The 17,515-nt window shown below is 42.0% G+C and overlaps 1 protein-coding gene across 1 annotated transcript in view; it reads right to left on the reverse strand.

Moving 5' to 3' along the window:
• Nucleotides 1-4,949: 4,949 nt before the first annotated feature.
• Nucleotides 4,950-17,515, reverse strand: part of WWOX (WW domain containing oxidoreductase) — an 819,888-nt gene continuing 807,322 nt past the window's right edge. Inside the window, exon 10 of the mRNA XM_069966021.1 lies at nt 4,950-6,395. Within this exon, the coding sequence (XP_069822122.1) occupies nt 6,207-6,395 (189 nt within the window). The 3' untranslated portion in view covers nt 4,950-6,206. The remainder of the gene's footprint in view (nt 6,396-17,515) is intronic.

Genomic DNA, 17,515 nt, shown 5'->3' on the forward strand with positions numbered 1-17,515 from the left:
CAGTTACACTACAACTGCCAACCTTTTATGGGGAGCACATTTGCATACTCCGCCCACCTTCTAGCAACGTCTAGGCTTACAACACTAGCTAAAGCAGTTCCCACTAAAGGCAGTAGGTGTCGCTGTTTTGTGTGGTGTTCAGTGTAAAGCATGTAAGCCATTCTCGGCCTGCCAGTTACACTGGTACAGAGAAATACACAGTTTAACATAAGACATGTTTACCATAACCATAAAACATAAGACATGTTACCTCATAAAATATACAATAAACCTCTTGTAGACAGGTGCTATCCCCAGCCCAGCCGCAGGAATTGCGCTCTGGTATACTACACAGTCACCTAGGCGAGGCTTCATGTCGCCGTAGTCTCCATACAGCCTAGCAATATAATCCACCCCAGCCCCCACTGCAGGGCTGGGTTTCATCTCAGTGGGGCAGGCATGGTAAAGGCAGCTAAAGATATGGGCACGGAGATAAAAACCCAGTGGTCAGGGTGAGGTAAAAGTGGCCCTTACCATGACTTCACTGCCGGGCTGGAGACTATGGGTTCAGGTTTTATTAAGGTATATATTGATTATTCACTGTCACTGTCATTATAACTTTCAAAATCTAAATCAACAGTAGGTGTGAAATAAAGCAAGTTCGCAAATTACATTCATTATTTTTTGTTGTTGTTATCATGCTGTAATACAAAGCTGAACTTACCAGAAGTCCAGGTCCAGTCTCCAGAAGGCAGATTTTCTGACTTGTGCTCGTTGAAAAAAACAGCCTTATCACAGGAATTCTGGCCAGTACAGTGTCATGGCTCAATGTGTCCATTAATCACGACTGCCTTCTGTTTGTGAGCGCTCATATGGCCTGGGAAACACAGGACTTCCTGTTTTCTGACTCTTCAATAGGAAGTCAATGGGACTTGAAATTCCGCTTGAAATTCTGCTTGAAATCTACTTGCATTCCGCTCGATTTCCGCTTAACCCCTTAAAGACAGAGCCAATTTTTGCGTTTTCGTTTTTTCCTCCTTGTGCTTAAAAGGCCATAGCACTTACATCTACCTAGAAACCCACATGAGCCCTTATTTTTTCGTCACTAATTGTACTTTGCAGTGACAGGCTGAATTTAATCATAACGTACAGTGGAAAACCAGAAAAAAAATAAATGTGTGGTGAAATTGAAAAAAAAAAACGCATTTTGTTTATTTCGGGGGTATTTGTTTTTACGCCATTCGCCCTGGGGTAAAACTGACTTGTTATGCATGTTCTTGAAGTTATGATTAAAAAGATATATAACATGTATAGCTTTTCTTTTATCTGATGGCCTGTAAAAAATTCAAACCATTGTTAACAAATATGTTCCTAAAAATCGCTCTATTCCCAGGCTTATAACGCTTTTATCCTTTGGTCTATGGGAGGTGTCATTTTTTGCGCCATGATGTTTACTTTCTATCGGTACCTTGATTGCGCATATGCAACGTTTTGATCGCTTTTTATTACAATTTTTCTGGATTTAATGCGACCAAAAATGCGCAATTTTGCACTTCGGGATTTTTTTGCGCTGACGCCGTTTACCGTGCGAGATCAGGAATGTGATGAATTAATAGTTCGGGTGATTATGCACACGGCGATAGCAAACATGTTTATTTATTTATTTTTATTTATAACCTGGGAAATGGGGGGTGATTCAGACTTTTATTAGGGGAGGGGGCTTTTTATTGACAACACTTTTTAAAAAAAAATTTTTACACTTACACTAGAAGCCCCCCTGGGGGACTTCTAGTATATGCCCTCAGGGTATGTGCACACTGATTAAAAGGCGAGGAATTAGGTGAGGAATTGAAGAGGAATTTCAGCTTGAAATTCCTCCCGTAAAATATGTACAGAGCAAAGTCCCATTGTGTTCAATGGGTTTTCTGCTCTGTTTTTCACACTGCAGAATTTCCGAGCAGAATTTTCTGCTGTAGATCTGCTAGAGGAATCCTGTAGAAGTCAATGGGGGGCTTAAATTTTGCTTGAATTCTGCCTGAAAACTTTCTGCTTCAATTCCTCGAGAATTGCTCAGTGTGCATATACCCTTCGGGTATGTGCACACTGAGGAGAAGGTGAGGAATTGAAGAGGAATTTCAGCTTGAAATTCCTCCCATAAAATATGTACAGGGCAAAGTCCCATTGTGTTTAATGGGTTTTCTGCTCTGTTGTTCACACTGCAGAATTTCCGAGCAGAATTTTCTGCTGTAGATCTGCTAGAGGAATCCTATAGAAGTCAATGGGGGGGCTGAAATTCTGCTTGAATTCTGCCTGAAAACTTTCTGCTTCAATTCCTCAAGAATTGCCCAGTGTGCATATACCCCTAGGGTGGGTTCACACTACGGAATTCTCGCGGATAAACTCTGCTGAATTCCGCAGTACTTCCGTGCACCTTTCCGCCGGCACCATAGACACCATTCTATGGGCCGGCGTATTCCGCTATCCGCCAAAAGAAGTGACAAAGGGTATGTGCACACTGAGCAATTCTCAAGGAATTGAAGCAGAAGGTTTTCAGGCAGAATTCAAGCAGAATGTAAGCCCCGCATTGACTTCTATATGATTCCTGTAGCAGATCTACAGCAGAAAATTCTGCTCAGAAATTCTGCAGTGTGAACAACAGAGCAGAAAACCCATTGAACACAATGGGACTTTGCTCTGTACATATTTTACGGGAGGAATTTCAAGCTGAAATTCCTCTTGTTGGCTATGTGCACACTGAGCAATTCTCGAGGAATTGTAGCTGAAAGTTTTGAGGCAGAATTCAAGCAGAATTTAAGCCCCCCATTGACTTCTAAAGGATTCCTCTAGCAGATCTACAGCAGAAAATTCTGCTCGGAAATTCTGCAGTGTGAACAACAGAGCAGAAAACCCATTGAACACAATGGGACTTTGCTCTGTACATATTTTACAGGAGGAATTTCAAGCTGAATTTCAAGCTGAATTCCTCGCCTTTTCCTCAGTGTGCACATAGCCTAAGGGTCTTTTCCTGCTGATAATGTTGTATGTTTTTAAGACCAGCATATTTTTTATAAACTCCCGTACTGGGTTTTCTATTCTTGAAGAGAGCAACTAAACCAGAGGTGTCAAACTCAAATAGACAGTGGCCCAAAATTAAAAACTTGGACAAACTTGCGGGCAAACCTTGTTTCATTGAAGCGCACAAGCAGCTTACCTAGAACTTTCAGAGCGGTGTGAGGTGTTCCTGGTACTGTCAGAGCAATGTGCGTCACCATGCACTATGATAAATTATATGATAAATCCCCACAATGGTGCCCCATATAGAACTCAGCTCCCCAAATGGTTTTCCATATAGTGCCTTACATAGTAATAGTGTCCCATTAGTAGCCATCCCCCCCACAATAGTGCCCCATATAGTACCCAGCCTCCCAGCCAGCCCTTACGTGCTGCTACTCGCACCTTATCTCCTGCACGGAGCTTTGGCTCATGTACCAGGAGAGGAGGAGGAGGAGCCAGATCCATAGGGGGGCCGTATCCAGGGGTAGGGTGGGTTCAGGAGCTCTCCAGGGGTGACAGGTTACCGTCGCACATCGCAACAGATTATATTATGGGCGTGCAGAAGACTGCTTATATTATAATCGATAATATTGTGATGACCTATCAGCGGGCCAGCTCTAGGAAACAAATTGATTTCCTTGGCGGGACAAAAATAATGGCGCCGCGGGCCAGAGTTTGACATGACTGAACTAAACCATAATGTTTTATGAAGCTCCCTGCTTCATACTGCTGACATTTCCTGTAAAAATTAGACAAACATTGGAGACGGATCTTTTACTTTATTAAAATTTTATTAGTGGAATCAAACAGAAGTAGGAAGTATAGATATGGCAATGTAAATCAACAGTTTCTGGTACATTATCTTAGCACACATCAAATTTAGCAATTTTACATTGTTCTCATATAATCCTGACATTCAATCTTGTATTAATATTAAACTGACTTTGACAGATTTTCTACCAATAGATCTTTTTTAGCTCATAAGAACACAAAACCGAGAATAACAAAATAGTTATTTTGTCCTCAGTTTTCAGAGATGCTCTTTGAACTATCCTCTACTCTGGCTAAGAGATGAGGGTCCCTAATAAAAGCCATTTTTTTTTTTTATCAAAGAACCCCTTAAGTGTAAGTTCCTGAAACAAAAAGAGTAGTTTTTATGCTCTTTGGTTTGATTTACCTCTTATGATTTAGCGTGACAGAATTACTGTAATATATATATATATATATATATATATATATATATATATATATATTCATAAAAAAAGTTCTGAAAGGGTTCAAGCAGCTCAAAAGAGAACTCAGCATTCATGTATAATAGTAAAACAGGAATCTGAAAGACCAAGGGTACGTCCACACATCCGCATACTATATGTCCCAGTTGCAGATGGAATGCAGACCCATTAATTTCTATGGCCCCATGAAAATACCTGTAGGTCTTATGGATCCATGCTGCAAAAACTACTGGCAGGCCCTAGTACGGAACACAGTTGCAGCACAGATCACCTACTCTTAATGAATTGGCCCATGCAATTGCGGACGGATGTGTGGGTGTAGCCTAACTAGATGGACTCCTCTAGCCAGTGAATGTGTTTGGTCAAAATTGTAAGAGTTGAAGATTTAAACAATGAAATCCTAAATCTCTGTCCAAGTATATGCAAACTATTCTGCAAAACCAGCTGCTAGGTATGTCCAGTATTATATGCGCTATTTCATGAAATTTACACTTCATCCTGGCTAAAGGAGTTGTATCAGACTAAAAATAAAATACGGGATAGTCTCTTCCCCTATGAATGAATAGCGACTGCACAAAACTGAAAAAAATGTAACTTTTTTTTCTGCGGCTGCTAGGAATCCCGGCCAGAGTGTATACTGTCTGTATACACTCCGGCCGGGATTCCTCTGACTTCAATGCAACGTACATTTTCTATTAATCACGGCTGGTGTTGCAATTAATTCAAAATATACTTTGTGAGAACATAGCCTCAATGAGATTACATAATTGTAGCAGAACTGTCATCCCGCTGCAAGTATGTAAAAGGCAGCCCTCTTAACCCCCCGTGGCCCGGTAATGTATCCATTACGCATACCTTACATGTCCAAGCTCTGGCTTGTTTTTAAGGTTCCCGGTGTCTGGACAACTCGCTTAGCCAATCAGTGGCTGCAGTGGGGCAGCGCACTGATTAGCTAAGAGGGACGTCCAGAGAGCCCCGGAAGGAAGCCGGAGCGCGAACCGGTAATGTATGTATCCGGCCCCAGGTGTTAAAGGGGGGGCCCTTTTACATACTTGCAATAGGATGACAATTCTGCTGTGTGGGTATGTGCACACTGAGCAATTCTAGCGGAATACCCCCCGAATTCTGCCATAAAAAGCGGGCTGAATCCTTGCGGAATTTCGCCCATGTAAATGTAACATTGCTCCTTCCATAGAGAACAATGGGATTTTCGACTGCCCGTGCACACAGAGTAAATTTCCGTCCAGAATTCCGCACGGAATCCGCGTTTCCGCCCAAAGAATTGACATGTCAATTCTTTGGGTGGATTCCGCTGGCGGAATGCCATAGAAGTCAATGGGACTTGAAATTCCGCTTGAAATCCGCTTGCATTCTGCTAGATTCCCGCTTAAATTCCTCTCAAATTCAGCTAATATTCTGCCAGAGCAGAATAGGCGAGGAATTTCAAGCAGAAATCTTTCAGCTACAATTCCGCTAGAATTGCTCAGTGTGCACATACCCTTGGTATGTAATCTTATTGAAAGTGACAGTGACGGTTTCCTCAGCAGATTTTGCTGCAAACTCGCAGCGTGAGATCCGCTGCGGATATGTTATGTGTGAACCCACCCTTAAGTTAGTTGTTTACCATATTTTCAGATGATCATATTCACAAGATGATGTTCATCTTAAAATTAGTAAGAAATCAACATAAGACAAAGGAATCAGTTTAACTACCAACAAGAAAGAGATATCGTCCCTTTAACCCTGCAGAATTCCCCATTTCCCACTAGTACTTAACATTTTTCACTATGTTGTGACTGCTATTATTCCATTTAACACTAGTTAATCTGTATCAGAGGTATATAGAAACCCTCTTGATGATAGGGTTGGAAAGCTTCCAAAGCTGGCAGGTTCCTAACACGCACACACTCCTTGTGTTTTGATCCTAACAGCGGCTCCCTGCTATTTGGACTGGCTGCCAACTCGTTCTTGGATAAGCCTCTCGCTCAGCTCCCACAAGGCCTCCGCCGTCTCCTCTCTCTGGGCCTCCTGTGAAGCCAGGCATCGGCAGCAGTTGTTGAAGTACATCCCTCCAAGGCCTTCTAGGTCTGGGGAGACCGCACAGTAGACAGATGTGGCAGCTCCTTGTTGCTAGAAGAGAAAAGATATGTATCAATTGAATGCTACTGTGTTAATTATATCCAGAATTGACGAACATCAGTGCAGCATTAGCATCAGTGGCTCTGCTGAGCTTTCAGAAATGAACACAGCTTACAACACAATCTAAGATAAGACTTGGGAAATGGCTGTGTGTTTCTGGATACATCCTAGAATTCTCTTTGGGGTCTAGCTTCCCAGAGAAAAGCATGATAATATACTAGATAGTTTTTGATAATTAGGGAAAATTTCCCGTACAAATATTCTGGAGATGACAAGGACTACATCAAAGGGGATTTCAAGACGATTGCAACATTGCTCCATACGGGAGCCATTTATTTACTGCAAAAAAGTGGATCAGATCAAATGAGAACAAAGCACAAAGTAAAGAGAGCAGCACTCAGTCCTAAAGCACCTGTGGAAACCTTTTGTATTTTATAAAGTTTCCCCACTAGAGATGAGTGCAACTCAACCATGCTGGCGTCCATTCGTTTTGCATTTGAATACCGATGGCTGAAGATGTTGGATGCATCCATAATGTTGGATGTTGGCCGGATCCATGTTTTCCTGGACTCTTTTTAGTGCTGCATTCAACTTCTTCAGCCACCAGTATTCAAATGCCGAACAATCAGACTCAAGCGTGCTCATTTCTATTACCCACACTTCTCCCATAAATGTGCGTATTTTCCAACCAGGGTAACAATAGCTGCAAACCATGGTCCTACAGCCTACTCAGCAAATCTGACCAACTAGATACCCATTTGTTTGTTCTGCCTTAGGCAGATGGAGTGCCAATGGGACAGTAATATGAAACTGTAGGGGCTCTTTGTACTGTCATACAGGGCCCAAAAGCATTGGGATAGAAGAGCACCTGCATCATTCCTAACATGCAGTATAATGGAAGTTTAGATTTTATTTGATTTTACATCTACAATATAGAAGCTGATAGATCATTTATCTATCCCATGCCTTGCGAGAAGTGTATAGTTTGATACGTATAAAATGTATGTCACACATAGCTAAATGTCATTTGCCACCACATCTGCAGACGTAAAGCACAACTCCACATTTATCTCTTTTCTATCATTGTAGTAATTTGGCCATTTGTATAGATCTTCTCTCCTCCTATTCCAGAAATCAATTGAAGGCTCTTATTTAAAGGTATTATGTTTAACATCGTTCCGTTGAAGGATGGACTCTGCCTCTTCAAAATCCCGGCCTGCTAATGCTGAGGAGCAATATAGTCTGACACATCTGATATAAAAAAATATGGCTCAGAATTAACCCAGGCACTCCAATTAAGCCCATCACGGAAAGTGCAATTGGGACGCCAGCCAATACTGTCCATACATTTCTGGTCAGGAGTATTTCATGCTGGCAAATGCTGCTGGGAACGTAAGTGTTTAAAGAAATCTTCTACACATAGACACAGCAGGGATGCCCAGGAAACTTTAACCACTGCACTGCCGGCAAGTTGGCATTGGAAGGGTTACACTGGACCAATGGAATGCCCATCAGTCTCCACTAGTAAAAATCATAATAATAACATGTCTCTGGGCAGCTGCCATCCGCCATCATTGTACTTAAAGAAATGAAGGGGAAACTTTATAGATTTAGCTGTGGTTTTATTCACATTTTTGCCAGTAAGTTAATTAGCGAATTACCAGGAAATATTTTGGCAGATATCTGCTGCTATACAGGGATTTAGGCCATTCCTTCCTCTGTCAATTGGACTATATTGTAGCATAAGGTATTGCACATTTCTCTGACACTAAATTCTAAGCACTGTTTTATTTTTAGGTCCAATCTATCTTTTTATGGATAATATGAAGTGAAAATAAATCTCATACAGCGAACTGAATGCAAAAAGGCAGTTTTACATTATCTACATATATTATAAGAAAGTTTTAAGAAAGTTTATGGATTTGGACGTAGATTTAACAAATCTTATACTACCTAATTACATCCCATCCACATTTTTCTTTAAGTGTTGTGAAACTGCAACTCTTAAAGGGGTTGTCTGATGGGCAAACTTTTTTAATATATTGCTGCTGGTGCATATAAAACAATAACCATGTTATCCTTACCTGTCCACGCTCCCCCGTTGTCCTCTTGCTGCTTTCCCCTGCTGACTTCCCGCTTCCAAGACCAACTTACTGTCCGAGAGGCTGTCCCATCTCAGTCAATGATTGGCTGAGCAAGCTGTCAATCCCAAGATGAGTTTGTCTTGGAAGTGGAGGCTTTGCAGTTAGCAGGGGATATCTGTGACACCAGAGGGCATCAAGAGAGCATGGGCAGGTAAGGATAACATGTTTATTGTTTTATATGCACCAGCAGCAAAAGAGGCCCACCGGACACCCCCTCTAACATGTTCTGAAAGCTAGAGGCAATAAACAGATGACTACTGATATATAGTAGGTAAACTGGCTTAGTGTTTTACACTGCACAGTGTAATATATACACTGCACTGGCCTTTGCTCCATCCTCAAAAACTTGCCTTGCTGTCGATTCACAGGCCCTCAGGTACATAGTTGCAAAGTTAAGGCTTGTAGAAAGTGGGTTTAATAGGGTACATTTTCAGACTTGATTCTGAAGGAGGCATGTCACCGAGGAGAGGGACTATTGGTACACTGGGGGTGCCAGGTCCGCCTCCAATGCATAGAGCGACCCAATTGCCCGACACAACATTGTCGCAGATGGCAGGAACCAAACCATCGGGATCAGGTATGGAATGTACATGAACACATGCATCCATCTGGCATTTGGGTTGGAAAAAAGTGTATCTTTTAAAATCTTACATAATGCTGGTGCTCTTACTGGAGAAGAAAGCTACAGAGATTCCTAAGGTTCCACTGTATGAGAAAGGGAGAAAGGCACTTAAAACTCTATTCCAGCACCACATTCAAAATAGATGTGCATTACAGAAATTACACGGTACTGCACAATTTCTGAAAAATACACTGAAGGTACACTTTATTTTTTCTTATAGTTATGATTAGAGCTGAGCGAGTGGATCCAAACCCGAACGTTCGGCATTTGATTAGTGGTGGCTGCTGAACTTGGATAAAGCTCTAAGGTTGTCTGGAAAACGTAGATGCAACCAATGACTATATCCATGTTTTCCACATAGCCTTAGGGCTTTATCCAAGTTCAGCAGCCACCCCTTATCAAATGCCGAAATTTCGCGTTCGGATGGACTCGAGCATGCTAGAGGTTCGCTCATCTCTAGTTATGATTCTAAATAATGCTGTGGCCAACCCCAAGTCAACCCAGAAAAGTTGTTGTTTCTGTATTAATTTATTATGGAATGATATACTGTATTATGCCAGTAAAGTAAAGGCAAGCTAAACCTATTTATGTTGTTTGGGGAGCTAGTATATTATTTATTGTGCCCTCACACATAACAAAAACTTTGTATCCACATGGTGGATATGTTTGTGGTGACACAAATTGCTTGGTAGCTGCCTGATCTTCACCGGGTAACTGCAAGAAAGCACAGCAATTGTAGATATTATTCTCTTAAGGCCCCCTAATAAATAACTAGAATTGAAGGCAAAACTCTAGCTACAGGCCCTTGGGGTGGATTAAAATATCTCTCTGTGTCATGCACATCCCTAAGGGATAAGGGTACGTGAACACTACGAAATCGCAACGGAAAACCTGTTGCGGATTCTAGGTTCATTCTTTGAACGGACGGCAGAATCCGACTGTGCATAGAATGGAATCTATGGCACGGGAGGAGACACACGCACCCGCCAGAGTCCGCGAGCGGGTGCAAGCTGCGAAATCAGCAACGGGTTTTCTGCCGCGATTCAGTAGTGTGCACATACCCTCACAGAGTACATAGGGTTTCTTTAAGGGTCAGACATGGTAGAATTTTTCCACCTTGAAAATTGTGGATCGATTTTAAAACTAAACATTCAATGGATTAAATATGATCCATTCCAAGTTATTGGAAATCATCAACATACTCATTATTATTTTTTATGGATTTTTTTTGTTATATGTGGATAGAGTTTTAAAAAACCCATTTACCAATATTTAACTGATGCAGATTTGCAGTTTATCCACCACATCTGAATACACCCTAAGGTTATGCCCACATATAGTTGTTTTGGAGCAAGTTTTGAGGCTTGAAACTGCACAGAAAAAGGTGCAACTCTTAACCATTATCTGATTACAATGCTATATGTGAACTAAGATTAATGCTTCCTGGAACCTAGCGCTAGCTTGAACCTAACATTTTCCTTATCATGTTCTAAGAACTGAGCGGGTGGGGGGTTTAGATACCATCTGAACTCTATGTGACAATTTCATTTTCCGAGCTATTTTGACAGTGTAATAACAGGTTATAATTCCCCTCATCGTGGCAGGTCAGACGTGGCACTGTGAGTTAGAGGGTTGTCAGCCACCTAATTAGTGCAGTGTTCTGCGCCGCTGATAGGGACTGAATACCTCGCAAATACTGATAAAGCGCACAGCCCTTTAAACACTTCCTGATGACTCTAGAATGTCAGCCAGTTTGTGTCGTGTCAGTCTGTCATGTGACAAGGACACAGCGCTGAAAAGAATTAATGTTAACAAATTCAGCACGGAAGAAAATAGCTCTAACAATGGACTTGTCACTGGCGTTACCTCATTCACTTTGATACCAAATAGGAAACAATTTGACTTTTATATAACAGAGAACATGTAGAAAAGCAATTTTTAACTAACTGGTAAATTGCCTATAACTCCATTAACGTGTATCTGTCATGTCATGTTGAATAATAGAACCAGTATTACAGGTCTCTGCAAAGTCCTCATGTAATTATATTATTATTCGCCTACAATATATACCATCGCTGAATGATATAACTTCCATAATACAGAGCTAAAGCATAATCCATTTCACATGCTACTTAAGGATTATGCTTCGTTTCTGTATTATTCAATTATAGTCTATAGTGTAGGCTAATAATATTAGACTATATCACCAAATGTTATAGGCTCAGCAGTATATGGCTCATGCAGTGGTATGAAAAAAATTTTACCTCTCCCCATCTACTATTCACTCACTGACAGATTTATCTGACAGATTATTGAAGCCAAAGCCAGAAATTGATTTGAAAAGAGGAGAAATCTCAGTCCTTCCTCCATGACCTGTGACCTGTTTATAATCTGTTCCTGGCTTTGGCTTCAATAATCTGTCAGATAAATCTGTCTGTGCAAACATAACCTAAGCACAATGTCACAATATACCCATGTTCTAATCTAATCACTGAAAAATATACCACCCATACTATAGGTATCCTCACATAGTATATTATTCAATGGAGTTTTCTCATACTTTATGCTGCTGGTATTCTGTAATGGTAAAATACAGTACAGGCTGAGCTTTATACTCCTACAATACATTTATTAGAGTATACAGTGCTGTAGGCCGAAATTAAATTCTGCTCAGTCTCTATACTACAGATCTATTATTTAGTACAACTGAGAATGGAAACAGTCTACTCCACCATGAATTACATAACAATGGTAGTATAGACCTAGGCTATGTTCACACACATATTTCCGTCAGTCTTTTTCAACCAAAGCAGGAGTGGAACTGACAGGGCAAAATTATAAAGGAAAGATGTGCACAGTTTATGTGTTTTTAACTTACTCCTGGTTTGGGTTGAAAAAAGACTGACCAAACTACTGACAACAATACTATAAGTGAACATAGACCTAGCATGTAACATTTTGACCTTCAATGATGGTGTACACCACAAGAGACACAATCGGCTTTGAGTAATGGTCGAGAGCCATGAAGGAGTGATATATTAAAGGGGTAGTGCGGCGCTCAGAAATTATTCACAGAATAACACACATTACAAAGTTATACAACTTTGTAATGTATGTTATGTCTGTGAATCGGCCCGTTCCCCGTGTCCCACCACCCCCACCCCTGTACCTGGAAGTGTGGTGCATTATACATTACCTGATCCGTGTCGAGGGCCGTCCGCCATCTTGGGCCAAACGTCATCTTCGGACGGACGGCCGGGACGCTGCCGCCCGTCCCCCCTCCGCCGCGTCACAACTGTGCTCAGCCGCAATTGGCTGAGCACAGTTATGCTCAGCCAATCGCGGCTGAGCATCGGATGACGCTGCAGAGGGCGGCCGGCATTCGGGACAGTCGGAGCTGTTCGCCGTCCGCCCGAAGAAAACGTCACTCGCTGAAGATCAGGGACGGGTGTCGGCACGTGACAGGTGAGTATAGCGCACCACACTTCCGGGTACACGGGTGGGGGTGGTGGGACACGGGGAAGGGGGCCATTCACAGACATAACATACATTACAAAGTTGTATAACTTTGTAATGTGTGTTAGTCTGTGAATAATTCTTTACTGCCGCACTACCCCTTTAAATGTAGAGAAATAAGAAATCATGAATTTTCCAATTGACATTTGGTATTCTTGTAATATACTATTAAAATGACCATTGTTTAGTCGATATGATAGGTTTGCAACTCTGTCAATTACTGGTACATACAGTATGGCCCTAACTTAGGACTTGGGTTATGGCAAACCACGCAACATAGGATTGTGAGCAATATGTGACTTTCGGACCACTGATGAACACTGTAGGCTGTCTATAGTTTAAAATATATATTCTATAATACTATAGTTGCCAACAGTCCTGTCCGAGTTGCCCCACTTCCCACCCTTCCTCTTGTGTTAAACCATAAGCACTCCTAATGAGTACTTAAAGTTAAAATGTCAATTTCATTATAACTTTCAAAATCTAAATCAAGAGTAGATGTGATATGAAGCGTATTTGTAATTTACATTCATTATTTTTTTGTTAGTTATTAAAAACACAGCACCTCCTGTGTTTAGACTCTTAAGACTTTTTTTTTTCAGAGTCTAAACACAGAAAGTCCCGTGTTTCCCAGGTCATATGCGCTCACAGAGAAGGCAGTCATGTGACTGATGGATACATTGATCCGTGACTCTCTGTAATGGCCTGGACTTTATGTGTTTAGTCTCTTTTTTTTCAACCAGCACAAGACTAAAAATCTGCCTTCAGGAGACTGGACCTGGATTTCAGATAATTATAGCTTTTTTTTATAGCATGATAATGAAAAAATAATTATAAATGTAAATTGAAAACTTGATTTATATCACATCAGCTGTTGATTTAAAGCGACTCTGTACTCACAATCTGACCCCCCCAAACCACTTGTACCTTCGGATAGCTGCTTTTAATCCAAGATCTGTCCTGGGGTCCGTTCGGCAGGTGATGCAGTTATTGTCCTAAAAAACAACTTTTAAACTTGCAGCCCTGTGCCTAATGGCCGTGGCTTGGAGTATCTGTGCCCTAACTTTACACCACCCCTCCATCCCTCAGTCCCTCCTCCCCGCCCTCTTCACCATTTTTCCTATTCCTCTGCAGTGAAAAGTACACAGGTGCCTTAACGATCCAGCCCATGTGCCGTGCTGACACAGGTGATGAATAGGAGAATACCTGCCTGGGGCATTCCTAATGATGAGGGGGGTGGGGAGAAGGGACAGAGAGGTTGTGCCAGCCTAATTCATACACAATCTAAGCCGCGGCTTTTAGTCATGGGGCTGCAAGTTTAAAAGTAGTTTTTTAGGACAATAACTGCATCACCTGCCGAACAGACCCCAGGACAGATCTTGAAATAAAAGCAGCTATCCAAAGGTACAAGGGGTTTGTGGGGGTCAGATTGTGGGTACAGAGTCACTTTAAATTTTGAAAGTTATGACGACATGTGCCAGGAGGAGAGAGCACTCTCTTGTGTCACTGAGTGATGTCGCTTAGGAAGAGCAGGGGCTAACTACTGGTGGGGAATTACATTACTGCCTACATGGGGACAAACTACATATTGGGGGGATACCTATGGGGGGAATGACATGGGAGAGGAGGAAAGAGGAACCTAACTACTATATGGAAGACACAGAGGGTGCCTAAGTACTATATTGGGGAACAGAGGGGTGTTGTCGTCTTTTTGGTGGCACAGAGGGGGCTTATACACTATGGGGGGGGGGGCTCATTTATATATAAGGGGAACAGAGGGAGCCTAAGTACTATTTGAGGGCCCAAATTGGGTCTAAATATTAAATGGGAGCACAAAATACAAGGGACCTGATATATGGGAGCACATGTAATACAGGTGGGGAGTTTGTATAGAAGAGAGGGTGGTGCTGATACTGGGGTGTGTTTCTGATTATACAGAATGACAGCTTAAAGGGAACCAATCAGCCCAATTGGGCACGTATTGGCCACGGCTGCAGCCAAAGCTGTATACCAGAGAAAGAGAGGATTACCAGGGTGTGTGGCAGGCAGAGGCGGACAGGTAGTGATCTAGGCGGCTCCCCACCCATGTCTACTTTCTGCTCTGAGCCGCCCAGATGACTACCTGCCCGCCTATGCCTGCCACGCGCCCCTATAATAAAACCTTTTTTTTCTCTAGTATACAGCTTCTGCTGCAGCTCACGAGCTGTATACGGTGCACCAGGGAACTATATAAGCCCAATAATACAAAATGTGGCTATAATATGCCTGTGTTAGGCTGGTCTTACATGTATGGTCAGTGTACAAACATGCTCCTAGGGCTGCATCCAATTTCTTAAGCCACCTGTAATCAAATGCGAACAATCGGACTCAAGTGTGCTCAAGTTGTGATCATCTCCAATCTACATTTAATTTTGGCTAAAAATGGTTCTTGACCCCAGCCTTGGACATAAATTATGATTGATGTTTTTATCTCTAATTGTCAAGAACAACTCTGCTCTACCTGTGACTTGAACTCTTTACAAGGCAGTAGCTAGGACAATGAAACCTAGATGCTAGATGACATACTCCACTTTTCTACATTTCTCTAATTCGGAGGTATCAGTGATGTGTAGTCTTTATCCATAATATAGCGTGTGCCCAAGCTATGGATTGAAATCTCTGCTGGCAATGTGCACTAGTCCCAATGAAACATCTGTCACTCTGCATCTTGCTGGCAGCTCTGGGAAGGAGTTAAGTGAAATGTTGCTCTTGACAAGATGAGATTTCTTCCTACTATCTTTACTTGACTACTCTCAAACCAGGGCCTTACACCAAATGAAGAGTAGTGTCAGTGAAACACATTGTCACAGTGATGGAAGTAGCTAAATTGATGTCCTCGTTTGTTCCCCCTTTAAGCCATTTAACTTAAATACCATTAGATCTCGTCAGTTTTGTGCTAGCGAGCAACGGGAAAGTTAACAAGCAAGTGACCTTTCTGGAGAGAAGCAGTAATAAGATATCACTGCTGTCCTCTGTGTCTCTAACCAATATCCATCTACTTACTCCAGTATAAGAGCGGGCTAATGATGCCAAGGCGGGCCTCCTCTATGTATACAGAGTGAGATGATTAGGGCTGACATAGTTATCATCATTACGCATGCAGATGTAGCAGAGTTGAATTTGTTGCTTGGAGTTCAGCTGTAGGTTAACTCAAACATCACAATGAACTACTGTAGCTTTATCAGTAATTTTTCCTGTTATGATTTCACAGTTAGGTCATGTTCACACAGCGTAAGTTCCACAGTAATCACGGCCGTTGTTGCAACGGCCATGATTAGTACGGAACTTACGATGTGCTGAAGGCTAAAGGGAATCCGGGCCGGAGTGTATACACATAGTATACACTCCTGCCGGGATGCCTAGCGGCGCCACGAGGAGCTGACATGTCAGTTTTCTGCGACCGCTATTCAATGAATAGCGGCTGCAGAAAACCCAGTGCAGTGAGGAGTTCTGACATGGGTGCGCACGGATGCGCCCGCATTAGAACTCAGCGACGCTAAAGATCATCCGCGATGATCTTTTCTGAGACCGGCCATTCCGTGACCTGGCCGGGTCACGGAATGGCAGGTCTCATACAGCATCTGAACATAGCCTTTAGTTTTAGCAAGCTTAGCACTGCTATGCCTTATGCACTAATAAACTATTTAAAAAAAAAGTGCAAAGGTAGGGCTTGCTCCTACATTTACACCCCAATTTCTACTCGTCCGATTCCTCAAAATTACTTAGCCAAGTGTTGCATAAGAATAGATGTGTAAAGAACTCACAATCACTATAAGCATCTGTAAATTACTGAACTTGTATAACGGCTGCTCCGATCAGTTCCTTATTTAGCACCACTCTCGTGTGGATTGAAAATCCTGATATAAAATCCAAAGCAAATCCACTGTCTATGAATGTTAGGGAGTTTACAGACTGCCGTAAATTCGACCTATGTCCAAGCTACATAATTCTTTCCTAAGAGTGATCCAATTCAAAATAAGTTGGAGAACCTGTAAAAAGGCTTCCATGCTCTCTTCCAGAAGACAGGCCAAGATTTGGCTTTCCATAAGTAAGCAATAATATGAATACTAATTGCTTCCTCCTTGGAGAATCCCCTTATGTGTCCTATATGTCACCATCATCAGGACAATGGAAGGACTGTGATAGGTTTCCTTGCCTATCCACCAGTAAACCATTGCCACTAGATGTAACAGCACATTACTCATTGTAGGACACAATGGGGGACATTTATGAAGTCTGGCGTTTTTTTACCCCGGGCTTACAAATGTACCGCAGCTCTGGAGCTCAGAGGATTTATGTAGAGGCACATTGCCTCTACATAAATCCCGACCGCACGGAGCCTGTCCATGCGAATAATCTGAAACCTACGTCAGCTCAGAGCTGGCGTAGGTTTCAGTATAATTTTTCCCCCTCAAGCATGTTCAAGGTTCTTTCATCTCTAACTACAGCAAATGAGTCACTTTAATCATAGATTTATGAAATATTTTTCCCCAGAAGTATTTTAGATTACTCAGAATAGGGAATTGAACCCTGGATGGAGCCATAGAATGCTGGGAGGAGTGGGCTGTAGGGTTAGATTCAGTATGGGCGTATACTGTACTCGTGTAGATATATAAGTAAACATATCTTACTATGCATGTGCTAACTATCTTATTTATTCCCCAAAAATGTAACCTAACAAGATCTATTTCCTAAAACATAAAGCATAGTGCATCCCTGCTTACTGTACAGGAGCAGGGACTCTTTGAAGATAGTCCCTGCTCCTCTATGTAATTTCTATGGGGTCTTGA

This window comes from Dendropsophus ebraccatus, chromosome 4, assembly GCF_027789765.1.
Source record: "Dendropsophus ebraccatus isolate aDenEbr1 chromosome 4, aDenEbr1.pat, whole genome shotgun sequence".
Classification (NCBI taxonomy): domain Eukaryota; kingdom Metazoa; phylum Chordata; class Amphibia; order Anura; family Hylidae; genus Dendropsophus; species Dendropsophus ebraccatus.